Below are 27,953 nucleotides of genomic sequence, written 5' to 3'. Positions count from 1 at the left end.
AGGCACCTCTCATTCATTTTGGCAAACTGACCTCTGCAGCTTCCCTCTCTCCCTTAAGTTAGCAACCATAGATCAACTTGAGGAAGAGACTCTCACCTTTCAGCTTTCTGATGTGAAACATGGCAAGGCTTTCCTTTGAGTTCTCCACAACTTTTAAGGTTGACCGAGGAGTTTAATGTCAGTTCTCTCATTGTTTATATTCTGTGGCTGGCTAATCAARCTAATAAATCCCAAGTCACTTTTCTTTTTTTGCCAATTTTGGCAGTGAGGTAGAACTACATTATCATCTCTTGCCCATGGCTTGTTTTGAGTRATTTCTTAGCACTTCTCATAGTTAATTACTAAATTCTTCAAGTACTTCTTCCTCTCCTAAGGTGATAGTAGAACTTCAGCTAAAGCTACAGAACCTAGCTTTTCTGTTTTCAATATTAACCCTAAGAGAATGTCAGGAAAACATTTAACTTGCCAATTAACAAGTGACTTTATGCTACTAAATAATATGAACTTGTAAATTAAGGAAACCTCTGCAAATTAATGGCCTTTCCTCTGAATCTGATAAACAAGAATGTTACTTTTATTAATAATGCTACAGTGGGCTATGACTACATCTGGACAGTCTTGGGTATATTCTCCCCCTCAACAGGGCCTCAAAGTTTGCATCTGAAGACCTACATGCCTGCCAAATTCTTACATTTGATTACAGGATCTTCATCAGGGAATGCTGAGGTGCTGCAAAGACTTGAGCCATTCCATTACGTGAGCCACTTTYGGAGTACAGTTGTTTAGTGGGAACGGTCCAATATCTAAATTTGCGTGAACAAGTGATCCAACACACAGAACAACTTTAAAATATTTTAACTAAAGCCTTTTATTCTATACAACTGTGAAACAGATCATTTACTCTTCTGGCATTGCAGACTCTTCTGTCAATCTTTCCTGAAACTGCATTTTTGGGATGGTTAGAAAAAAGAAAAGTTAAGACCTTGGGCTGACTTCAGACAAAATAACTGGGAGTAATTACAAAGTATACAAAGAGATAGTAAGACAACCAGGAGAAGGGGGAAAARAAGTGTCTATTAGAACAAAGCATAGACCTTTGCTATTAATAAATACAAGTCAGGACAATTCATCAATAAAAGTTACAGTTCTGTTTAACTATTTAATTCACAAATATCACTAAAAATGTGCCATTATAGCACAATTGTTAAACTCAGTATACACTGAAATGGGGTTTAAAAACTGAAACTGAATCTTCCAAAAGATGGGAAAAAGACATGCTAGCTTAATTCTGAACCATATTTTCTTGTTTAAGCAATGAGTTTGTTTTGCTAGGTTAAGAGTGCAGAAGGTAATGATTTGAATATTTTTCAAATAAAATACAATGAAAAATATTTCACTTTTTGTTTGACCAATATAATCCCAGTAATATAATCTATTGGGACTTTCTTTAGGCCTCAACCTAATCTTGACAGCAAGATACAGGAAGGGCAAGAGCATRTGTCTCCTGAAGAAACTCGAATAATATACTGCCCTTTGAAGGCACTTGTGCTTCTGCTTCAGACAAGAGTCATTTTAACACAATTTCTTTATGAGGATTTATATATTTTTTTTTTAATGGATACAAATGGTTTTCTGGGACAGTCCCACATTTTCTCACCAGAAGTTGAAGTGTCTTTACCCCCTCCCCCCAATAAGTTAAACTCTATAAAAGACTACYGTGAGTCTATGACAGCCATAGATTTTTTAGAAATAACAGTGAAAAGAAGATCTGCATATATCTATAACAAAAAATCCTGCATATAAAACTTTGGAAAAAAGGAATAAGTATTTTTATATCATGGATATGAAATCTGCCGTGGAGTTTCAAGTTCAACATTAAATGTATGAAGTTATTTTCAGAATGGTCTGAAGTTTGAACAAAATGTCACATAAGTTTAGAGCACAGTTACCAGAAATTCTGACTAGCGTGTCTTTAGAACAACTAGGACACAGTGCAGAAAGTAGTTGTGTATATTTAAAAAAAATCTCTTTAAGTTGCTGCAAAGCATATTTACTCTATTATGATGCACAGCATCACTGGACTGGCCCTGCTACAATATTTATCTAGTGTTCTTATTCTGCATGTCAATAGCTCTCTAAAGCAACATTTGAGTTGCGGTACTAAAACAAGTCTATTGTTAACCCTTAACTTACAATTAAATGGGCCAGTTCTTTCAAGTATGCAATAGCTGTTTCTGTTATGTTTTTTTCCAAATTTCTTTAAGTGGTAGAAATGTTTGAGTTCCTGTGAAAGATCACTGTAGGTACTTTATGAATGGAATGTACTAAAAATACCTTGTGTGTGGTTCTGAATTGTGTTGTGAACACAGTGACTAATATGGCCAAAACTGTTTCATATCAAGCATGAGCAGATGAGGATACCATGTTCTGGAAAAAACAAAAGCAAAAGGAGGAAGCAAAAGTCTGCACTGGATTATCATCCATTCTCTGTACACCTCACACAACATGAACCACTCAGGGACTTCCCATCTCATTGGCTGAGACTTTAGTTTAAGTCATATAGATTTTTTTCCTCTATATTACAGATCTATTAGTCACTTCAATTAAATGTATACTTTCCGTCCATACTGAGTCATTAGAAGTCTCATCTACCTTAGGGGTTCAGTGGGCTTCTATAGTACTACTCTTGGAACCAGTACAGTATGGTGAAGTAAATGAGTAACCATTTGAGTCCACCACTGCCTTCACGTTGATTTCTGGCGATAATGAAGCGTCAGATCACCACCACTCTTCCAAATGAAGTGCTTTACAGTTCGAAGGTCCATATTTGGATCCAAAACCTGAACAGTAAGAATTCATCTTTTATTCTATGAGTCTGTTGGACTGTCAGAAATTGAAAGATAGAACAGCGGGCAAGACACGTCTATAGTGAATTGGCATCCAYGACAAACCATACAAATGCTCAGAGTTTTCAATTAACAAGTAAATCTGTAGGTAAATAACAGTACTGAAAGGTCTTATTAATGTAACATACAACTTCAGATAACAATCACTCCCTTAATATTTTTAACCTTCAGACAAGCAACTGTCACACTGAGAACACCACTTCCAAACAAACCACAAATCTTTTTTAATTCAGCTCGGCTTTATGTGCCTTAGCATTCATTATGCCTCAACATGCTTCCCGGAATGTACACTACAAGTAACTGTTTAAAATAGATGATGTAGCTTTTGCTGGAATCATCATCAGGAAAATGATGATTCAGGTTAATCTGATTTGTACTGCAGAAAAGTATGATGATGGCTTATTTCATTAGTATTCTGATTGAGAAAAGGTTTAGAAGATATACAAGAGCTCAAATAGGAGGACTCAATTGTTCAATGTAAAAATTGAAGAGTTATTCTAAAAACACTCCACTGAATATGATTAGAGAACTGCAATATCAGACTGAGAGCTACTTAATAAAATTCCAAGGAAGCTCTAAAGTCCRTATGTTGTGTCAGTATGAATAAATAATCCTAGAAAGGCTACTTCTCAGAACTAAGTAAAACAGGTAAACTATATAAATTCTTTGATCCAGCTATCTGGAACTGTGTGAGTTTGTGTCAGCAATCAATTAATAAGTGGTCAAAACATTTACTTATTTTCAAAGGTAAAAGTTATCTATAGAATATTTCAAAATCAGAATTCAGAAATTCACAATTGATCCATTGTTAAACATAAAATGCTTGAGTAACTTACCTGATCCTGGCACAAAAGTTCAATCTTCTCTTCTGCTAAAACAGCAATGTCCTCTTCTTTTTCTTGTTCTCCTGCTTTTTCATTATTGGAAGAGCTAGTTGTCTGAGACTCATTATCTAAGTTTATGATTTTCTCATAAACGTGTTCCATCACTTTTCTCACCTGAAGCATATCGCTTGCTGACAGTCGATCTCTGTATAAAGCAAGCAAAGATTGTCAGAAAAAAAAAAAGGAGTATCCAGATTTATCTTCATAATACCCTATACATAGCAAACAATGCAAGTATAAAAGCTCTTTAAAACGTAATAAATTTAATAATAAGTTATTGAGATCACCCAAATTACTGCCTAAYATAACAGCTACTGATCTAAAAATTTACATAGATAAGATATGAACAGTTATAAGATGTTTAAAAAAAACTCTTAACTAAGAGTACTGTACATAACCATCATTCTTTCACTAGAAAAGAGATTAGTAAGAAATAGACATTTATGAAAAATACCCAGAATTGTTGCAGATAAATGGTAAGCACGTTCTCCATGACACTGACTTTGTATCTGAGGACCTGTACTGGTTTCTGACCTACGCAGGGCAGTTAAACTTCTTTGGAGCTTGCAAATGAGCTTTATTTTATTGAAAACTCTTATTGCAAATTTGAGAGTCAAATATGCATTACTTACTTTTTTAGAGTTTTTGCCCCTGAAGATGAGTGAGGCTGGAGGTAGAAGGGAATCTTATTGAATTTGGGCATATTTTTCTAGAAGGAAAYAAATTCAAAAAGTGATAAATTTAGGGTGAGTTGTTATCACTTCCCATTTCTTCCAGCTGTGTGTGAAGTATGTTCAGTTCCTAATTACCAAAACYGAGAGATTTTCAACCAACAGAACTCCCATTAACAACTTCCAAGTTAGTCTCACTCCTGAGATTCTGCAATCTAGAAGACGCACATATTGTATCTAGCCTTTGCATATAAATTATAGTTCATTTCAAAGGACGTTAGATGGCATCGAAAGACTACAGCAGTATGAAGATTCTCTGTTTCCCAGTTCCACACTTTTAAAGAATACACACTTTACACATTACTTTGAATTCCTTTTCTATTTTTTTGTCAAAGTAAATAAAAAGCTTAACTAGACATATTAAAAACAATGGGATGTTCAAAGCATCTGAAATACAGTCCTCAAGAGCAGTTATTTTAAAGTATAATAATGAAGATTTAAAGCGTCATTTCAGATTGAGTGCAGTTAAATAATTTGTAGTTCACCTAGAAAAGGAAAAGCAAAAGCGATATGCTGACTTACATCCACAGTGATGTCAATTACCCATTGTGGCACGGTTTCATTAAGAAGCATAGATTCAGTTTCACCACCTGAATCCCGACATAATAACCTAAGACACATAGAAATAAGGTTTGTGAATGAAAGAGTTAACAATTACTACTTGCTTAATGCTTATGTGTAATAAAGAAAAAAAAAAAGTCAGGGGGAGATCTGTCCTGTTAACTTTCAAAGAGCTTGAACGTCATTAACTGACCTTTCATGATAGCAAACACATTAGGGAAGTGATCAGGTATTTCCTATAAAGACAGGAAAAGTAGCTGCAGGAAGAAGGTAGCTCCTAAAGCCAAAAGCAGAAGAAGTCTYTCTGGTGACTGTAAGTTACAGCACAGAGAGAAAAAACTACTTTGCTCATGGTTGGCACAAGCTGTGCGATGAAATAAAGAATTGTTCAGAGAMCAGGAAGGGCATTTGGCATAAGGCAGTTCTTTTTTGCTTAGAAAAATCAGGTTTGCATGTCAAGCATCTGCTAACATCTCATCAAATGAAAGTGAAAAGAATAAACTAATTTAAGAAATGTGCATATAAAATGGTGAACTTGTGTGTTTCAGGCTCATTTTGCTTTTAAAAATGCCAATCAAGTATTTTATTGGAGACTTTTGCAAACTAGTTTCTAGGTCCAATGTGTGCGGCTCGCTGCCTCAAACAGCGCCTTGTACTGCTTGTTCTTAAGGAAACTCTGAAAAGACCTAAGGTCCACCAGCAGAGAACAGATGGAAAGATTAAGCCCCAGCTACAATGTAAATACTCTGATAACTGCAGAGAAAGCTGCAGTTTTCCAAAACTGAAAAAGTAAGTTTTTTTTTTTTTTTTACTGATCAACTCCAGGATTGAAAGATGTAGAGTTTTAGAGCCTATGCAGGCTAGGGAACAAAAAATGCAAACCAAACTGGAATCCACAAGTTTCAAACCCACTATGTTAATAAATATGAAATACTTCACAATATCTGAAAACTTGTGTTTGTTTTGCAGGGTTATTAAACTCTCTGCAATATATACCAAAGTCATGCTTTTCAAAGGAAAAAAAAAGCAAACAAGGATAATTGGTATTTRCACATTACTGTAGACATTACAGTATCGAACTTCTGCTCCTACTTGCCAGAGCAGATGACCTTGGCGACCCACTGGTCACTAAGTGTAACTCTGGGAGCAGAAACCAACTCCCCAGAGAGCAGGATCCCCTTTGTCCAAGTCATTAATGCTTGAAGACCACTGCAACGGATCCATAGCAAAAGTCCTGTCAGAACTGGAAGTGGTACAATTTCACTCTAAAACAGAGTTCAATTAAATGGTTTGCAGAAAGATGGCAACCAAGAAAGACTCAGAGCTATAATGCCATGTAACAAAGAACTATTGCCCAACCCTAAACATTGTAAAACTCCACACCTTGCTATGCTCAAACCCATACKCTAGCTCGACAGTGGAAGAATGTCATTAATAGTTGCCAATTTTGTCTGCCAAGGGTGTGTCTTAATACTTTGATAAACTTTCTTTCCGCTTGCACAAAAAAAGTGATTGTTTGGCCACTTAATTTACACTCTTTATGTTTCTATACCTGAACAAAGTGCGTCCTCCAGCCTCACCAAAAATAACTGGTGTRTGTGGCGGCACTTGAAAGTATCCATTTCCCTTCTGTACTCTGTTCTCCTGCTCACCATTCACTGTTGAAAAAATATACACAACAGTAAGACTGCACTAGGCCTTAAAATTTGGTGTATATATAGACTAAGTGTATCTTCTACCTGAATTAAATAATTAAAATTAAATTCAAGCTTAGTATAAACAGGAAACCCCACATTTCCAACACATAGCAAAAGGAAATAGAGAACAGTGAGTTTAATACAGCTTTGTGGAAGGCCTATTTCAAAATCTTTAAGAAAAGAGAAGTAGAGATCATGAGCCAGCAACTGAGATCATGAGCCAGCAACTGATTGCTAGTTTTATCCAGTTTAACAGAATTATAATCTGTGAAACAGAACAATATATGTATTGGAAATCAATTAAGAAGATTCTGCATTTTTCTTTCCCCTTCTACACTGACAGTTCAGAACTCTGAAGAACACTGCACAAAGCATTAGCTTTGCTTTCCTACCTAGATTTACTGGTGTACCATTTTGACATCTGGCAAGCCTCAGCCTCACACTTCCTTGAAGTTACCGCATTCTAAATTCAATATATTTATAGCTAGTTCTAGCAAAATGGTCTTTAAGTACTGAATAACCAGATTCCATACAAGAAGGAAAAAAAAAAAAGCATTAGTTATGTACCTGTTGAAGAGCACAAGACTTCTAATCAGTCAGATATTTTGAAATAAGATAGACACATTTAGGGGTCTTCCTTCCACTCAGCAAAGACCACTTCAGTTACTTTGCATCATCTAATTACTGAATTTGAACATTATGTTGAATTCAGGTAACACAAATTTAAACAGCATAGGCTCATGAGATGAATAATTCCTAAACTGTCTTATCAGCAACAGATACAGTGAAAGGAAGGTCAAAAAAAAAATCACATTAAAGAGCCCCAAAAGGAAAATCTATTACATATTAGAAGGGGCAAATATGAAACTGCAAATAGAGCAAGGGTAAATCTTACGGCTTGACAGATTTTGTCATAACAGTTCAATCAATCTCACTGAAGCAAATCAGTGGATATTAAGTTTGCATCTCTTTTCACAATGTCCAGGAAGTACACTTTATCTTCTTAAGCCACTGGCCAGCGTCAGCTGCTTAAAGTCTTGCATTTTAAAACCAAAATGAAGATTCTGATTCACATTTTGRACATTCCCCTAATCTATGACTATTTACACAAATTAGTAGCATAGCATCCAACAAGACAAAAATCTGTTAGTTAACATTTCTCTCATTATTTGGCTCTCAAGTTATAGTCTTCTAATACTCAAGAGAAACAGCAAATTTGTCCAGATAAGCCTGCGAAGTGCCATAATCCAATTTGGAGATGACTTTTGAAAGAAGAAAATACCTAACTCTTGGCACAATCCTTGTCACAAAATGCCAAAATATTGTTGAATTTATATTTCTCCTAGTTGCAGTATGTGTAGAAAGCAGTAACGGCCAAAGATAAGAATTTTCAGTCAACAGTGACCTAGGGTGAATTTATTTCAAAATAATCCAAACTTCTGAGCTCTTTCTTCCTGTCAAATCTAGCCCCTATCTTGCATTTTACACAACTGTGCTTTTTACCTAATGCCTGATTAGACTTAGCATTTTTACCTTAGAACACTTATCACTATTTATGATACTTCTGTACACAACTACTCCATACATTAATATCCATTGGATATACTTACTTCCAATAAATTTATTTTGTACTGTTTATAATGCCTACAAGCAAATCAGAATTATGTCAAGAGACTACTGACCAATGTTGAATAAATCAGTTATTGCCCTTTACTGTCATAACCTAGACTCTCTTTTCAAAGTCAAGCTTAATTTTTCCTGAAATTGTTTTTCATCATGACACAATTTCTGAAACTTCAGAATCAATACTGACCTATTTTCTTACAGAATAGAGCTCTCTGTTTTTGCTGGTACTTTTAGAAAGAGAAAGCTACTYAGCACATTTTAGTGTAAAGTACAGTAAAAAAAAAATACTATATAACATTAAAAACTAGAGTACATACAGAGACAGCTTTAAGAAAGCAAGTCCAGCTAGCTCTGTTTGASAGGAAACAGACATATAAAAATATATGAACAAATCCTAAAACAGGAGAATAATAAAATACTAACCATGATTTATTTCGTTTTCTTCTTCATCCATTGGATTGATATGTGTTCTAGGCCAATACTCCAGAAGTGCTTGTAGTAGAAGCCCCCCCAGGTTTACTATGGAGACATCATTAAGCAAAACTATAGTTACATAAAAATCACCAGCATTGTAACATCCTACATTTCAATTCACAGCTAATAACTTCCCATAAAGTCTGAGTATTTCCATCCTCATAATGAACTGTTTACGGGCACAGACAGTTGTGTATCACAAACTCAAAACCGCATGTTACAATCTTTCAATAAAAGCTTACTTTTCAAAAAGATTAAATGAAATTTTCAAAAATTACTACCCTTGAATCACTCATAAGCTAAAACATTCTTTAGATTAGGTCATAGTTCCAAGTCYAGGAATATTACTTTTTCTTTTTTGCTTCTTGATGGTCAAGAGTCAAATTAAACTGAAAACCTGAACAGAAACACTTGTAGAAGAGAAGCATTTTGATTGGAGAATCCTCTGCAGAATTTAGTCCAAAGAAAATAATCCTCAAAGCCCAATCAATTACTGACATGCCTAACTAYTGAATATTTTGTAACAAATACTGGAATTTAGTCTGTGAGGGTGTTTTATTTTTTGTCTCAATGAAACATTAAAATTAGTTAAAACCTACATTTTGGATCAGAACCRTCTGGACTGCTGAATCCAGCATCCTTTGCTGAAACCCAAGCTGCAAAGCAGTCACTTTCATCCAAAGTAATTGTCAGCATCTGTTGGAAAAAGACCAGCAGCAAGAAGAATGAAACACTTGTTTTGTATTAAACAAGTCTATAATTTTACTTTGTGTATACAGAAGAAACACTAAGCTATGAATACAATACAAAGTTTCTACAAAAAAGAACATATGCTTCAATTACATTAATTCATAATTGGTATTAATGGATTTAAACTGACAGTACCACAAAAAAAAAAAAACTGCAATGATTCGGATTGAGAATGAAGAATTTGCTGACTTGCTGATCAAAAAGAATCAAACCCATCAGGTAAATTATGACCATTCTTCTAAACTTGTAACATATTAAGACCTTTGTGAACAAATAGTGAATGAAATTAGAACAACAGATTTAGAAGTTGTGTCTCACCCCAGTTTTTAAGTCTACTGAGAACCAGTTTGGCACATACACCATTTTAAATCTCTTCTTAATTTCCTCTTCAAAATCTACTTTCCCAAGGTCTTCAACTTTACATGCCTGTACATCAAAAGAAATACAGAAGTTTTTCAGTTATGGGTAAAACAAGATGAAGAAAGACTGCAACAAACAGGGAACAGACAGCCTTTCTCTTCCCACATGAAGAAGTAATTTTGCTAGGTACCCTTCTGCTCCTACATTCCTACCTACTACCTAGCCAACTAAGAGGAGAAGTGGTAAGTTCAACCTCCTGGCATATTCCATAGACTACCAGTCATTGCATACTTTCGGGATATATGGGCTCCTCACTAGACTTAGGGASTGGGACACAGGTTCCCCTTTCGCAGGTAGACTTTTTATGCTATTATATTTAGCAAYGGCAAGAGATGGCCAGTGTCCTCTACTGGCCCTCTTCAAAATAAAGCTAGGCTATAACAGACATTACTAAATTAGGTGCCTATTTACAGGTGAGGATTCAAGGGTCTGTAAGCTTCAGGTGAATGAAGATGCTAAGWTGCAGAAAAGTTCAGAAATAACCCTTCCCTTCAAGAAAACAGTCTCTGCATTATGTTCTGGGACAGTAAGGTGACTTACTTTCTACCAYAGGAATCCTTAATACTAAGAAATATCAAAAAACACAAGTACAAAATAACCATCCAATGGTAGATATTTAATCCAAAATTTATGCTTACCTTCAAGACATCCCAGTACGCCACATTATTATTTGTGTCTTTGGTTAGTATGTGTCTCTTGTCATTAAGAATGTGGCACTGAATAATACTAGCACCCCCTAGCAAACAAACAAAAATTAAGGTCACTAGAGTGATTATTTATAGCTTTTCATTTAATGAAAATCACACTAYGCCTGTGTGATTACTCTTTTGTTTCACTATTTTATAAAACTTGGATACCAAAAGAATTTAAATATTATTTTTATTATAACCAACACTAGRTAAGTGATAATCACATTGTCTTCCCATTTGCTGAAATCAGAGTATGAAGTATCAACAGGCCTGAGTCAGTCTTAATAATCTTCCATTTCTGCTAATGATAACAGGGTTTATAAGGTGCTCTGAAAAGCAGCAGTTTACCTTTTATAACTTGGTCAGGCTGTGTACATAGGGGCGGTATAGGATTGGTACAATCATTATCATAGTCCCCAGATGCTCTAAAATTATGAATTCCCTTCAAAGTCTAAAGAAAGAAACAAAATTTTGACATATTCACAATAATCCATAAACTTTGCTTTTATCTGTGAGTAACGACTGCCAGTTCATGCTGCTATTCAGATGTTTAAATGTCCAGTACTGGATAAGATCATTTATTTCTAAAAGCAGCATAAATAGATAGCACGGGAAACAATGCAAAGCTTAATGCTTTTTTRGGTAGTTTCAATATTAGCAGATTTTATGATTTCTAAATAAAGCTTATACAGATCATAGAAAGTCAGAGTTCAATTGCAAGCAACAATCCAAGAGTTCCTAAACCAAGACAGCAAATATCTCACGACTGCTTCACTGAATTCTGAATTTACACAGACTGTAAAATACATCACTTACCCATTTATTCACAGACGACTTAGTTGTTGCAACCCAAAGTGCRGGAGGAGGATCAGCTGATCTATCAAGTTCCATCTAAATAATTAAGACATACATACTTTCAGATATGCTTAGCTTAATTCTGCTATGTCCAATTAATATTTGCTCAGGGTAGGCCTGCTGCTATACTTGATGGACACTAAAAACACCACCACTTTCAATTTACTGAAGGTTTACTGAAGAATTACAAAAGTTAAATTTTAAAAAAATAGTTAAGTTAGAATTCTGAAACTTGGGAAAAWTTGTTTAAAGTATTCAACAAAAATTCTTGGCATGGGGAAAAAAGTAGGTGAAGCATGTATAAATACCAAGTATTACTTAAAGTTGTTCCCATCATGCTGCAATCGTGTATAATGTACAATTAGGCAGCATAATATTTTTTAAATTGTTTTGCACTTGGATACTTCAAACATTTAAAAAGAGAATGCAGAAAATTCAGGATTAATTAAAAAGCAGAACTTTATACATTTGGCTCTGATATTAAGCTTTTTGGATGACAATGAACCATTGTAACTAAGATCTTAGTGCCTCTTCTTGATCTATGTACAGCYGATCACAGCTTTCATTTTTTTATTTTTAAGATGAAATTTCCCAGTTTTTGACTTTTTCAAAACAATGTTAATATATCCAGGATTCATTTTGTACATATTAAGCCAACAACATTGGCTCATAAAGAAGTCAGATTGCTTATGAGGTGGTGTCTATTTGAACTGGAGACTCTCAGTACACCTACATGTTCCAAAGTCACGTCATCTAATGCTATGGACAGAAGAAAAAAAAATCTCTTCAAGAAACTCACACTCATGTACAGAGTTTCTGAGTTAAGAAAATGTTAGGATTAAGTGTTCAAGAATACCCATGATTAATCTTACTGCTGGTTCCCATGACTACGGGAAATATTTTAACAGTTGTATGCTTATATGCTTCTAATGCTTCTAAAAATGGTTCTAAGATGCATTTTTTTTTCCTAAAGCTTTGGCAATGACAGTTTAGTTTCTTGAAAGTGATCAGAAGTCCGGAAAAACAACTTTTCATGTTTGACATGTATTAAATTTCTGCAATAYTTTAATTTTCCTATTTTAGATAGCAGCCAGACATTTATGTTCTTTAGATTGTTAAGTTCACCTTTGACCTAAGAAACAAAGCCAATATATTGGAGATGTGTCTTAGCGAACACTTGTTTGTATATATTTTTAATATATATTCTTATATCATCTCATATTTGAAACTACTATTTCATTAGATMTCATGCAATATAATTAYATGTTTTACTAAAYTATTCCTCCATACTAGTGCTTGAAAGACCTTTTAGCACAGAAAATTACAAGGTATTACTCATATGCATATTAAATATATTATTTCAAACATAGCCTGAAATTAATCCATGAGACTTCATACTGTTGGAAAAACAAAACAAAACAAAAAAACAAACAAACAAACAAAAAAACCCATTATGTACATCAGAAGACACAGCCAAGGTTATACACCAAGCCTTAKAGTTAATGATTTCATTCTGATTTTTTTGCTACAGGTTTTCATCAACATATTTTCTTTAGAGACACTTGTTGGCTTTAAAAYAAGAACAATGCTAGGAATATTTAAAAATCTACATGAAAAAATTCATTTTTTCATGAAATCTGGAATTCTAACRTGATTTTCTGATTCTATCAACAAACAGAAATTGTTACACGTTTGGAAAACCTGTAATGCTGCAAAGGATTTCTAGTTCAGACAACTGGTCTTATAAAAAAATCAAGTTATTTTAATTACAGTCTTGTATTTTAAAAGCCACTATGAAGTTTTATGAATGAAYTTACAGCAATCATTTAAGCAAAATCAATTACCTTAAGAACTGGTGCCTTTTCTTCACAAATAAGCACACGGATATCAGGATTTCGTAAATCCGTACAATAAATCTTCCTATCTCTTCCTCCCGAATAAACATGAGTGAAGGCTTCATTGACCTGCAGAGCCCAAACACCTTCATCATGGACTCGATAGGTGGCTATACATCTCTGCTGCCCAAGAGACCACAGGCGGATAGTCCCATCAGAACTGCCTGAAAGACACTGAGAAACAACCATTGTATTTAAATCAAGTAAATATTTAAATTTTCAAATCAGTTTTTGATAAAGAGCTTCCATAACTGTATAATAACATTTTTCCATTAACATTATGCTAAAGAGTGACAGGTAACAGCTCTAGTCACAATTTCCAGATGTTTTGTCACCACCTCACCCCCCCTTTCAAAAAAAGCAGCCCCCTCACAACATGCAGATGTCTTAAATCAGAGTTTTCACTCACTGGCCTCCCTCCATTAATCATTAAATATCTGTAAGCAGAAAATAGCTTAACRAGAATCTACGTCATTAGTCTCCTTCAATATAACAGATATTCAATGAGATTTGAGTTCTGTAAAGTGACTTTGTCTCAAATAAAAGCACATACCTGTGTGCCATCTCTGTTCAACAACAAAGCTTTCACATTGTCCGTGTGCCCTTTGAGTTTCATTAGTTTTGCGCAAGTTCTTGGATCCCACACCCTTAGAACCTAYGTAAGGAAACACAGATGACAGCATTAACATGGCTCTTCCCACAGGCGAGTGCATCGCCGCTACAGAAAAATAAGCCCTTCCAGATAGCGCAATCCACACTCCCAATATGCGTGTGTGCACATGCACACACACCAAAAAAAAAAAAAAAATGTATTTCATCAGAACAAGATAAACCTAGCTAAATCTTATACATTTCTAAAAACCATATGGGATTTTATTCCCTCTTGACTGTCATTTTGTTTGTTCTGGCTTTTTCTGTTGTATTCTTAAAAATTAAAGAATGGAAGCAATTGGAAACATGATAGAATGATGTGTGTGTGTTGGGGAGGGGATACAAAAAAAAATCTGAAAATCCTCTCAAATGCTTGGCTGCCATATCCCGTTTTCATTTCTATATTGACTTGGAGTTGGAAATAAAACACTTTCAAGGTGAAATTAGGGGAAAAAAAATCAGGGGGAGGGAGGTGGTCACCTTCCTCTCCAACAAAGAGCACAAGCTATCTCTTGGGAACATTTGAATTTCTTTAGGTCACTTCATTTCCCACCACTGCAGGGGCCTCATAAATTGCTGACACCTTTCCTATCATACCTACGGCACATACTTCAGTTTTTATAATCAGCTGAATAATSTGCCCCCAAAATCAGAGCTCTTACAATGAAATGTAGTGATCTCTGATAGAGAAAGGGTTACGCTAGAGATTGGATTGTTTCTCCTGAGTATTAAAGCTGTATGAATAATTTATGTATTTTTATACTGAGGCAGGTAATTGTAACACTTTTTCTACCTCTCCTTTAAAAAATTCTGAGCCAAAATCATAGTGTATATCCTCATTATTTAAATAAAACAGCTGCTGCAGACCTGAAATCAAAAATGAGTAAAACTGTTTCTTTTCTTTACGTTAAGCCTTAAACCAAAGCAGAATGAGCCTTACCACATTTTTGCTTACCTTTTCAGTGGACCCTGAYACAATTACTGTTCCCATTTGATTCATTGCAAGGCTGTAGATAGAGTCTTTGTTCCCACTCAGGGAAGAAGCTATTTCAAAATAAAATTAACATTTTCATTTTCAATATTACCAGTTGATAACATTTATTCATTCACTCAAAAATACTACCTTTTTCRGGCCAAAATGTAGGGTTTAATACCCCATGATAATCATACAGGAAGAAGTCCCTTACCCAGTAAAYAGTTTTTYTWWWWWWWAAAAAAAAAWATATAGACTATTCGTAGCATATTGCTAGGAAGACTTCATCTCGATTCTTCCTCYACACCTCTATAAAAGCAAAGTAACTTTTCAGACTTAGAGTCATTGCAATCACCATGCCATTTTGGCACCACAGTTCAGTGTCAGGATCATCACTGTACTCATGCTCTTCTTAACTGCTTCATCTGAGAATGGTATTTGTAATTGAAATCATAATACATATGATTTGTGTTAAGAGTAGAGAATTTTCCAAACCAAGTAACCAGAAAATTCTGTATTATCTACTACAGACTGTTCTTAGTTCGGTGGCAATGGGTAGCAAAACCTCCCTGTAGCGTTGAAACGTGTCACCTGAGCACAGRTGCTACCTTTACATTTCAAAAAAAACCAAATGGCAACTTCTTAGCAATTACCAAAAATAAAGCGACAGTCTTCCACTGGCCAAGAGAGACTAGTTGAAGCTGAAAAGCAGTACTGAAAAYTCTTGAAGGTAGCACACTGTCCAACAATCATGATAATTTGTCAAAGGCTTTCACTTCCACCTGTACAGTGTTATCCTGGACAAGATATCAGGAACAAAAGAGAATCATAATATCCTTTTGCTCGGAACTGCTCCGAAGCAGCACATATGCCAAAACAAATCAAAGCTCTACTTCCTCCCCTTCTGGAAGAGACTACTCCGCAAAAGGAAAGTCTCTCCACCTAATTTAAACTACGGTGAAGTAGATTGCCAACACCCTTTAAGAACAGGCTCCCTTTTAACGCTGGCTTGTGTGCATCACTTCCCTATAATCAGAGAAGAAATTAAAGCAYACAACCGCCTTCATTCGCACTCTGAGGAAATGAGTGGTGTTTGAAAGGACTGCAGAAGAACAGAAATTCACAAYGTACACTACACTCTTCCTTACAGARGCACTGTTACTTACAGGCACTTGTGCTTAAAAAGAAGAAAGAAGAACACATACACCATTTTTATGCAAATTTATCCCTCTTGTCTTAGAGGTAATGCCTCTACTTCCTTTTGATCTTAAGATCAAAACAAGCATCAGCTTGCCAGTACTCCCAGCTTCACAATTACGATTCATTTGAATTATTCTGGTACTACAGCACCACTGCAATGTCTAAAAAATCATTTTTATACACAGCTTTATTTTTCTAAGTTATACAATAAATATCTCTTTCAAACACAAGATTATATAATTTAGTTATCAGCAAAAGTTTAGTAATAAAATACTTCCGTGATAGCAAACTTCTGGGGAATAATAGCTAAATCTGCATAGATATGTGCAGTCAGGTGYCATCCCACCTATAGTTCAAAACAGCTCAGCACAAGCCATCTCTCTTCTGAACGCTACACAGATGTCCGCTCAAGGCTATGCCTAAATTTTAGAAGTCCTGCAAACAGAACATATGCAAAACTGACTGCTCTGCTCATAGATGCATCTTCATTTTTTAAAAACTAYCAAACCCAAAAGATTAACACTCCACTCAGAAGCGGACAAAACCATTATTCCGGAAAAAGTGCCAAAACAATTACATGCCTGCTTCTTCTTTACAGAATCATGTACTCTTGAAATCTCTCAATAGTATCTGTTGTGTTACTTCCATTTTAAACAAGATCTTTCAAAACAGAGCCCAACAAATCCACTCAAGTAGTCATGAGCAATAAGATGACTTAACATGAAACTCACATAATTCCGTCAAATTTTCATTTTGCAATTTTTTTTTGAGTCATTCCTAACCTATGAATGAGGATGTAGATAATCTTATAGTACATTTAGAGAATTTAAGAGAGTGTGGCAACATGGCAGTCTTTCTCAATCCATACAGCTGAGATGCTACTACTGTTCATTTATCAAGTRTTCTACATGTTTACAAAAGTTCGTATAAGCATTTATAAAATAACAAAGACCAGTCATTTTCAATGATRTTTTTTCCAGACTAGATCCAGACACTAAAACAGACCACGGTCAGACTAAATCACTTTCAACACAACATAAGCTGTAACAGCCATACAAAACAGGATGCAGAAGACCCAGATTTGAGTTATTCACTCAACTGATTAAATCTAACTGAACTTGGAAGACTGGTGTCATACTTCCCAGATGAGTAGTCTAACTAGTGTTCTACCAACTACTGTAAGAAAGGGGTGTTGGGATTGCTCTCTGCAGAAAGATCTTATAAGTAACTCCAATGTCTTTCTTCATTGGAATAGGGAAGCAGTACACACCACTTCTTAAAAGATGATGATGAAATAAGAGATTAATCCTGATATGACAGTCACACAAAACACAAATTATGACACACTGAAATCACATATCATAAGGGAAAATTACTGCAATATATTAGCTGAGGACTCTAGTAGTCTAGAGGACTCTGTACTCTAGCCTAAGCTTCACGATTCTCCACTGCTCTAGATTTTCAGCTATTCATAATGGAAAAAAAAATAAAATAAAATAAAATAAAAAAGAGTTAGTACTTATAAAACCCACATTTCTTGTGTATTTTGTGAGGTAGACACAGAAACCAGTATCTATGGTCTTAAACAGATTTCATGGACTCAATAAAATATATTGCATTTGCTTCCCCTCTCTAGGTACCTACTTGTGACGGTGTTATTTGAGGCAGTCAGTGCTGTTAGAGTATTTACATCCCAGAGGAAAATCTGTCTGTCCAGCCCAGCAGAAGCTACCAATTCTTTATCTTTTGCATACGCTAAGGCTTTCACATAATCCTGCAATAAAGGATAACAACATGAACCAACAATATTATCCATTTGAAGTCTACAGCTTCATTTTTTTAAAAAACTGTCGATGACAAAATACTATATTTACAGAAAATGTTTTTCACCTTATGCGTCCTTAGTGTTGACATGCAAAATCCCTTATGTGCATTCCAGACTTTAACGGTAGTATCTGAAGAAGCAGATATTACTGAATTGGAAAGAATAAAGAGTAAACATTAGTAGATCATGCATTACTATAGAGCACATTCTTATTATTTTTTTTTTCTTTACAAAGGAAGAAATGATACATACATTTTAACTTTCATTAGAACACTTGAGAGTTATTTATCATATTTACAATATGCACTACAGAAATTAATTTTATATACTAAGAGGAGATGTAAAAAAAAGTATTCAAAGTATTCAAATTGTTAAAACAGCAGATAATACACACACAGTTTCTGAATGCTGTAATTTTTCAACATTTAAGTACTTACATGTTTTACCATTGCAGCAGAGCACAATATCATTCACCCAATCTGTATGATGTTCCATAGACGCTATATAAGGGTCTTGCTGGAAATGAAGGAAGAAATTTATAAGCTCTCTTCAAAAATGGGAAAAGATTAATACGATTATCAGATTTGGTTGTAACATTTTCTTCAACCTTTAGATGGATCAAAAGTTGTCTAGAACAGAGTTGCCTGAAGTTGCTATTGCAGCATTTTTTGAGAGATCACAGACTAATCTTCAATGGAATTCCTATATATTTTAAACTTAGTGTTCATTTCATGTATAATTATTCTAAAGTGTTTAGTTTTGCATCATAGAAAAAAATACACAAATACAAGTTTGTAAACCCACATATTTTTGTTACAATACGAATAACATCAAAATGATTTCCCTTTTGCTAATGATTGGCAATTATTAAATTATTCAAATAATTAAATTATTCAGTGTCAGATATATAAACTGTAAGCAGCTTACTAGCATAATAAATTGAAAAACAAATTAGACTGAGGAATCCTCTCTAAGCTTACCTTGTGCTGATTGACACTCCATATCCTTATAATGGAGTCTCGGCCAGCTGTGAAGAGTCTATTTAATGCTGGATCCAGCTGAAGTGCATTTACTCCATTTCGATTATACTTCTCCACCTCATCTCTAATCACATAGGAAACCTAAAATACATTTACATAAATCTGATTACGGTATTAAGATAYTGACTTGGCCATAAGATGCTGCCATCTAATTTCATTTTTTGAGGTTCTCAGATAGAAAATACTACAAGCTTTACAAACATTAATTTAGTCTATCAGTTTGAGAGTTACCATCAACTTCATTTTTTTCCCCCCTGAAAAATGGAGAAGGGCCATACATAAGAGTTTCTTAGCAGTGCTAGGAAGAGAGCTCAAAGGATTATCTAATCATTACAACTCAAGCCTAGACACAGAGTCCTTAGCTCAATTCCCTGCTCTGCACAGATATTCTAGGTGATCCTGGACAACMCACTGACTGTGCATCTAACTTCTTAAATTCATTTCTTAAGTTACTAAAATTGAGATGACAGTATTTTCCAGTTTCGTAAGGGAGAGGATAAGCCACTAAGGAATACTAAGCATTGAGTGACTGTAAATATATGAAACAGAGAATTAGAAATTGCACTACTATTATTATGATGATACTTTAAAGATGATCAGACTTTGGAAACATTTTAAAATTATCTACTTGCTAATGTAACAAGGAATACAAATATTTCCTGCTTTTTGAAATACAGAAATTCTTTATTTACTTCTGTATTTGACTAGACTCAGTTCTCTTATTTGTTTTGTTCATAAACACTACATGGAGAGTCAATGGGAGAAGGAGAYATGCTACAAAAGCTACAGCACTCTGCTTGAGCAATGCCCAGTAAACACAATTATAAAGCAAAGCAGTCTTCAGAGCTACCCCCGTTAGACCGAGCTGCATCTCTCCTGACCACTTATCCTGGGTTACTAGGAAATCCCTCAAGCTTAATGAAAAGGAAGGAAACTGACAGCTAAGCTCTTTCCCAGATCCTGTAAAACGTAATCACAACAACAGGATAAAATTTTAGGCTTGATATAATCCAATCTGACAACAGCAGGAATCATTTGGATACAAAAGCACCAGCGTTTTCAAAACTCTTTCAGGGAATGGTCTAAAGCCAGAGATCTGAAAGCAATTTTTCAATCCAGAAATTGCATTATAGTAGTACCAAGAAAACCCTTTCCAGATCAGACCTCAGTTTTGCAAAACAGAAAAATCCAACAAATTAAACAGTTTCCTGTGGATTTTATCACTGAAGAGGCATTTTAAGGAAACTCCGATTCTATACCACGAGATAGGCCCATTTGGTGAATGGGGGAAAGGCCTCCACTGAATTATCTCAACCCTCTGCGGCACAGTAAAGAAAACTGATGCTTCGAGAAATTGTATATCCAGGCCCATTCTCTCTGTTTTAGAAACTGCTGCAACAGCTAGAGCAACACTGCAGGATCAAAATTAGAGCTACCTGAATCTTTTAGCCCTAACACTCCTATAACCATTCCGCTGCTCCATTTATTATAATTTCCAGCAATACCTTTACTGCAATGCCTTTAAAGCCCTTCTTGCTCATACATACCATTAGCTGCTCATAATCCTTGCAGAGCCTCAGCTCTTCCTCTCACTTTCAGACCACGTCCTGATTTCCCACACTCTCGGGTTCCCTCACCCACTCCAGACTCATCCACAGTACTCTTGCTATCCATGCCCAAGTCCCCCACCTACAAAAAGCTTCAGAGAAGTTATGCGAAGACACTATTAGACATGCACAACAGTGTCTTAATGTTAAAATTTAACCAAATCAGGACAGTTTCTGATAAACAAATGAAGATAGAGGGAAACACGCTATATGCCTATATATAGAAGCAAACTTTTTTGTAACGTTGACAGTAAGATTTACATGCAACTTCTCACTTGGGCTTGATTTACTTGTGTCTACATTTAGAAGACCTAGTCAAACTGCTTCAGTGGAAGAATGTTGTAAGAAAAGACAAGGTCTAACATAATGATACAAAACAAGTAAAAAGGATGGCTTTAAAATTCATACTGTTTTCRGGCATAATTCATATATAAAGCCAAGAAAAATATTCAGTTAAAAATACTAAATATGAGTAGACACAAATTTATGTTAGCTGCAAGGAAACCAAAACCAAAAGATCAGTAGATCAAATTTGATGTTAGTTACTAGGGAGACTAATCTCTTCCAGAAATACAGTGTCAGAGTCAAAATCAGCAGGTGTGCTTCAGCTGTTGCTTCCCCAAACTGCTAGCAGGATATTTTTTGACAAATCCCTGACTTTTGGATTTACTCCTCTTCTTTTCTGTCAATCATCCCCCAGATCTGTTACATTTTCAGGCATAAAACAGAGCTCTCTCTTTACCCTACTCATAAATAAGACTGTCAAACTATGTGGCTGCATAAGTATTTAAAGGAGGCTTTTTTTTTTTTTGTAATGTTACTATTTTAACTTTCATAAGTTCAAACACAGAATGGCTATAAAATTCATAAATACATTAATTTTACATACGTAAATGTATGATGTGTGTACCCATGTACAAAAAGGTAAACAAATGATGACCCACTCTAGTAATAAGGTAATTTTCATACACAATTAATACTTCCATAGGATCAGGGAGATTGGGACTCAGACATTTCTATGTTAATCTTGACAGAATTAAAATCAAGTTTTATAATTTCTTAAAATGCAGCAGATGAAATAATTTCTCCCTACATTGCTTATAGTTCTTATTTAACACTGATTAACTGATAGCAAAAAAAACCCTCATACAGATAAGATGTAGTAAAATAATGATTGTTCACTTCTAGCTATAAAGGAGTTTGCATAATTAAAACTGTCATCTAGAAGACCTTGAAATGGTGGCTGTCAGCTCAAAGAGGTGCTCTGGTCACACTGGTCAAAGATATATGATGAGGTAAAAATTGAAAACTAACAACCATTTTCAGCTGTGAACACCACTGAAATATTCAGTGCAACTAGAATGCAGATTTTCATAGAAAACAGCTTCATTGTGGGGCTTGATTAAAGGTATCTGACTCTTTTTAATTGTAACATCTGGAAATTAATAATTTCCTTTTTATAGGAATTAGGGTAAAGCAAGATACAACATCACAGACTCAGGTTTTGTGACAGTATTTACTGAAAACTGACAGTAAAAAGCTTGAATAAGCTAAACAAAATAACAGTGACCAAGAACACAGCTAGAAGGTATCAGAAGTGTCATTTAAACCAGGTCTCCACTATAAAATACCTACCACAGTCACTGTACTTGCAGATCTTTTTAACTCAGCTATGGCTTAAAACAAACAAAGAAGAAAAACCTTTGCAAGTATGATCGATTGTTAAAGAGGTCAAGTATCAATAAAAATTTTTAATGTACCAGTAATCATATCCATAACAATCTTTAGACCAGGAGAGAAATTACAGTATAAAATACACACACTGAATTAATTTTGCTAAACCAGCAAATGCAGATTTGACTTAGGTTCCTTTTATCAGCTTCCACATGTGGATTTGGTCAAACACCTTCTGGGAAATATTATTTATATTTTAAGAGAATAAATTGAGCCAATGGGAGCAACTATTTTGTTTCAAGGTTAGTGAGTCTACAACAGATTTAAGAGCTAAACCTAGAGTTCGCTACCACTTCAGGATGAAATATATCATCCTTCTTCCCTATGAGAAATCTGACAAAGGAACTCTGCAACAACATTTAAGAGATCAAAATTTTATTTTTTACTGTTCATTTTTTTGTGTAAACATCCAACAGCTTTGATGGAAAAAATAAGGGCAAGAAAACAAGTAAAGCTTGATATTTGCAAAATTACCCAGCAGTCACAGCTACTCTTCACAAAATTTAAACAGTTATTCTGGTTTCTCCTAAAGCTTACAGTTCTAGATACTTAAAGATTTCTTTTTTCCATTCACATAATGAATTGTATACCTTTCCTGATACACACTTTTAAATCTAAGATATGAGAATAAGAAAAACAAATCCCTACAGTGCAAAGAACAGGTAACAACAGTTTTCTGAATTTCACAGGAAAACTGTGACAACCAGTTTTAAATGATGAATAAAATGATACTAACGCAAATTAGGCAAAATGTTCCATTTAATTCTTCCTCTATTTCTAATATTAAACAATTATCTTCACTAAAAGCCCTTGGAAACACAAAAGGGAGAAAATTAACATGACAGAAAATGGTTTTGCATTCAGTGAGTTTTCTGGATACCATACTATCATTTCAGATTAACATTGCTTCTATTTTAAGGGCAGTTAGATAAGGAAAGAGTTTTCATCATGATGAACCGCTTTTCACAAACACAATGTGAACGGAAAATGGTAAGTATGGTACAAATATTGACTCTCCAACTCCCCCTGGAGCATAATGACATCCCACTAGCTGTCATTTGCCTCTGTGGAAAATATTACTATTTTTTTTTCARAAGTGTTCAATGGTCTACATTTGCAAACCATAAAGATTTATTCAGACTGAACTAAACAACTGTTATATAAACTTTTAGAAACAGAATTGTAATGACAGGTGCATCTAGGCTTATATTCAAATATATTAATTCTATATTAAATACCACAGAGGGACAAAATAAGGCTTGTGTGAAATCTGCTGAAACGGTGTTTGAAATGCCCATCTTTACACAGAGAACTTAAGAACGATGGCACTTTAGCTTACATCCTTGATTTAAAGGCCTAAAGGTTGTATAAGACTGGGGGGGGGGGCAGCAGGTAAGTCGACAAAAATGAAAAGTTCACTAAGATAAGCAAAGGAAGGTTGCTGATAATCCACAGGCAATTCTCCCTTACATCACTATTTGGGGGAAAAAAGGCCCGTAAGTCTTTTTTTTTTTTTTTTTTTTTAATTGGAGCATATATAAATATAACTAAGTAAATATAATAATTATACAAATAAATACAGAAAAGCATATACAAATGTATTTGTATACAAAGTATGTATCCAAATAGTATATGCTCTCTATATACACATATGCTATATATATTATGTGTGTATCAGTATGCATTATACATAGCATAAACACATATACCTATATAAATTCACACACATATGTAAATACTGTAAATAAAATAGGTTTTCATCTGAGAACAAATTGTGGGACAAACTTCAACTCTAAGCCACGTCATGCACGCTTTAGACACTCCAGAAGAGGTACTGCATTATAGGTGGAGAGGACTAGGAAGGTCAGCAGGAAGCTCTAAGTACAAACTGGGACACACTGCAAATAGAGGAGACTAAGTGCACATTACTACTTTGTTCAYTGGGTTCGTTTACAACCAGTTTCAAGCCACAAAGACGCTAATGACTATGATATAGATCTAGAGGCGTTATTGCCACAATGGCCTGAGCGGGGTAAGGTTTGCGGGCAATGAAACATTTTAATAATGACCAAGGCCGCCTACTTTTATACTGCAGTAGGTTTTCCAAATTCCCGTAACGAATAAGAATCTTTCACTACAGTAGACATTGCACAAAAAGTGATGACCCCCATTATAAAGAATTCATCGGATTCAGCACACTAAATGAATCAAGACTAATCATTCTAATGACTATTTTGGAGTGCTAGAGCTAAAGTTACAGTCAACAAATACACTTAAGCATACAAAATCAAGTGAAGTTCTTGCAGGACCTATGATGTTTCTCCTTTATGGACAAGTACATCAGAATCTGAAATTCTGAAATTTGGTTACTTTGCTATATTACATTTCWTATAACAGACCTTGTCCTAATGAATGGGCAGACTCTCCATCTCTCAAACCTATTTTAAAAATACTAGCACATCGTCACAGTGGACCATAAAGTGAACAGCCAAGATCCAGCAGTGTGCATTCTTTATTCACAAGGAGAGAAAATTTTCATAGGTACCAGTGTTACTACAGACAATTAAAAAAATATCACACTAGTATTTTTCAAAATCACTGGAAGGTTTCCACAACATTCAGTACCAATTACATTATAAAAAGAAAGGAGGAGGAAAAAAAATCAAGAAAGAGAACTCTATTTCTTTATCATCTTTGTAGATCAGATGATATGCCTTAGAATAAGCTTTTAACTAAGGATATGTCTATATGAGAATTTTTATCAGGAGTTCCAGACCCTGGAATAGAAGTAACAAAGYATTAAGAAATTCATCTTATTCTTTTACAACGAGTAAACTGACTTCCTATTCTTTTGATTAGGTATTAAATAAATAAAAACCTAATATATTATGGCATTTAATACATGTAAAATCTAGCATGTTTTTAATACATGCTACATTCAAGAAAATGAGTAGCTAAAATATTTTCTAAACATAAGGGTGTATTTGTTTCACTAGTTTCCAGTTGCCGTCATGATATAATTTTAGTGTAAAAAATATAATAGAAACTTGTGCAAAAAAGTTTTCTTAATATTTACAGGATATTTTAGTGCATAATAGAGTACTCAAATTGATTCCATAAATTTGTAATTGGGATAATGATCCAAGTCACTTACAGTGAAATTCTGCCCTTTAGCTTAACAGGTTTGGAGGGCAGGGAGGGGCAGGGAATTACACAGAACTGGCAGCAGGTTTGGAAGAGCAGTTACAATACAACCTCTCAAGAACAGCTACTTTAAGCCACCAGCTGAAAAGTGGCTTCATCTTGACTTAATTCACAGTAACATATCTGAAAGCTATAGCACAGAGCCAACACTTTCTTACCACAGTTTCCACTACCCCCACACTACTACACCCCCATTCTTTCCTCAGCTCAGGCAGCCTCACTATTGCACTCTTCACATATGCATGGTTAGGCTTAAGAAATGCAAACAGCCTTCAATCAGGCATTTARAATGTCTTATTTACATTTAAATAATTACATTTCTTACCTTTACTTATACATGAAACTTATTTTGAAGTCCAAAATTGTTTATTATGATTAAGTTCTACACATACAGATATATGGACAGAAATGCCCCTAAACTGACTATTTTGGAGGGTTCTGCTTGGAGGCATCTAAGATAATAATAGTCCAGATTTCAATAAACTTGAACCAGCTCTCATGTCAGGTTAAGAATCAAGTTCCTCCATGCCCAAGAGGCATTATTCTGAAAGCCTTTTTTCCTAGCCTTATAGATTCTGGAGAAAACTCTGTTTCTTAAAAAATAAAAAAGTTTCTAAGAAGCTTGATGTAGCAGCACCCTAAATGCTCTGCCATGGGGAAGAAAACAAAATTGTAGCCGTTATAACTTTGCTGAAACTGATGGATATAACAGCCACTTAGGATCCCATTATATGAACAAAATCCTGTATCTAACCAAGTAGCTGAAATAAGAGTGCGAGAAAATACAGAGCTTTTACTCAAGGCTTGACATATTTGCTTATAGAGAAATCAGATATATGCTTGCAGTGTAATCAAATCTAGAGCACAGGATGAGGGACAGACTGGGGAGTAGAATATGGACGAGTGAAAAACAGAATGTAACACAACAAGAAGGAGGAAGGATTCCTCATAAAACAGCACAAAACCACCAGTAAATACAAGCTTTTGAGCCAAGTACTGTTTGGAAAAGGCACATAGTGGTAAACAAATACACTATGTCCCTTTTGATGTATGTTGCTGTCAGAGAAGTAACACTTCATAAAGAAATAGGACTACATCAAAAAAATACCTAGTTATCATAAAAATCCCTTCCTTAGGAGAACAATATGCAAGAACTTATACATGACACAGGCAGTGAAGTCAATAAAGGGATATTACATTTCAGATACTTTGTATTTTAGAGAACATCAGAGAAGTTTCTTGGCTGGGCAAGATTCCTTTTATTTAATATACTACAGGCTAAGTGCTTACCTTAACTACAAAACYCACTCAAGGCTATAGGGAATAGTACATTTCCTCTGGGCAGCAAAATACAAAAGATGTGTTCAAAAGCAGAAGCCATCTTTGGAATTTCAGAACTAATCAATATTTCTTTTGGTCACGATGGCTAGATACAGCTGAACTTGTCACTAGAGACAGGCAGCTTTACATACTGATAAAACATTAAGTATTTTTACAGCTTTCAATGTGGGAAAGATTTAAAGTGCTGGTAGTATGGGGGAAAAAAGTTAAGAAATCATAATAAAACCATTTTAATCACTTTCACTGTTAAAGAGAGTCCGCATTTTTCACAGGTACTTCGCCAATCCCGATTTCCAGCAAGGTTATTCAGTATATTCGCACCCACACGGGCACGTGCCCTACGAGCCACACCGCAAGGTCTGATCGCGCCTCAGGGGCATGAAGAAAGTTTCTATGCGGGAGCGCGGCTCGGCCGCGGTTTTCCTTCGAGAAGCGCTTAGGGGGAGCTGGGCAGGGAAGAGCAGCGGGGTGCTCCGGCTCGGCCGCCCCCGGGCCGGGGAGCCCGCAGCGCCTCAGCCCGCCCCTTCACGGACGGGGGCGACCGCGGGGTGCCTCAGGGGGGCACGGAAAGGGAAGGAGGCGGCTGCGTTGCCATGGAAACCCCAATTCTCTCTTCCCCCCCGCCCCGCTCCCCATCTCGCCCGGCAGCCACGGCACAGCCCCCGCGGGCCGCGCGGCAACGCCCCCGCCTCGCCCCCCTCCCCGACACCCGCCGCCGCCCGGGCTGGGCTGGGCCGGGCCGGGCCGGGCCAAGCGGCGCCGCGCCSTCGCCGCCGCGGCCCCCAGCCCCCCGGCCGCGCCGCGCCGCGCCCTCACCTGCACTTTCCGCCGCCCTGCCGTGTTCTGCCGATGATGCGCCGCCATCTTGCATGTTGACACGCTGATGTCAT

General features: G+C 35.7%; 1 protein-coding gene across 1 annotated transcript; it reads right to left on the bottom strand.

The window, feature by feature from the left end:
- Window positions 1-843: 843 nt before the first annotated feature.
- On the bottom strand, window positions 844-27,953 carry WDR48 (WD repeat domain 48). Its single transcript, XM_085316463.1, has 19 exons — window positions 27,880-27,953; window positions 19,118-19,258; window positions 18,575-18,653; window positions 18,203-18,285; window positions 17,957-18,086; window positions 15,095-15,183; window positions 14,042-14,143; window positions 13,438-13,662; window positions 11,555-11,629; window positions 11,087-11,189; window positions 10,688-10,785; window positions 9,948-10,055; window positions 9,479-9,575; window positions 8,829-8,924; window positions 6,635-6,740; window positions 5,044-5,131; window positions 4,423-4,499; window positions 3,743-3,935; window positions 844-2,840 (listed from the first exon to the last, which is right to left on the bottom strand). The coding sequence occupies exons 1-19, from the start codon at window positions 27,925-27,927 to the stop codon at window positions 2,745-2,747; spliced, it is 2,034 nt and encodes a 677-aa protein (XP_085172589.1). The 5' UTR covers window positions 27,928-27,953; the 3' UTR covers window positions 844-2,744.

The sequence above is a fragment of the Rhea americana genome, unplaced genomic scaffold, assembly GCF_003343005.1.
Source record: "Rhea americana isolate MKP2758 unplaced genomic scaffold, rheAme1 scaffold_47, whole genome shotgun sequence".
NCBI classification, from domain to species: domain Eukaryota; kingdom Metazoa; phylum Chordata; class Aves; order Rheiformes; family Rheidae; genus Rhea; species Rhea americana.
Note: the sequence above shows the minus strand (reverse complement) of the source record. Positions and strands in the feature narration are given on the sequence as shown.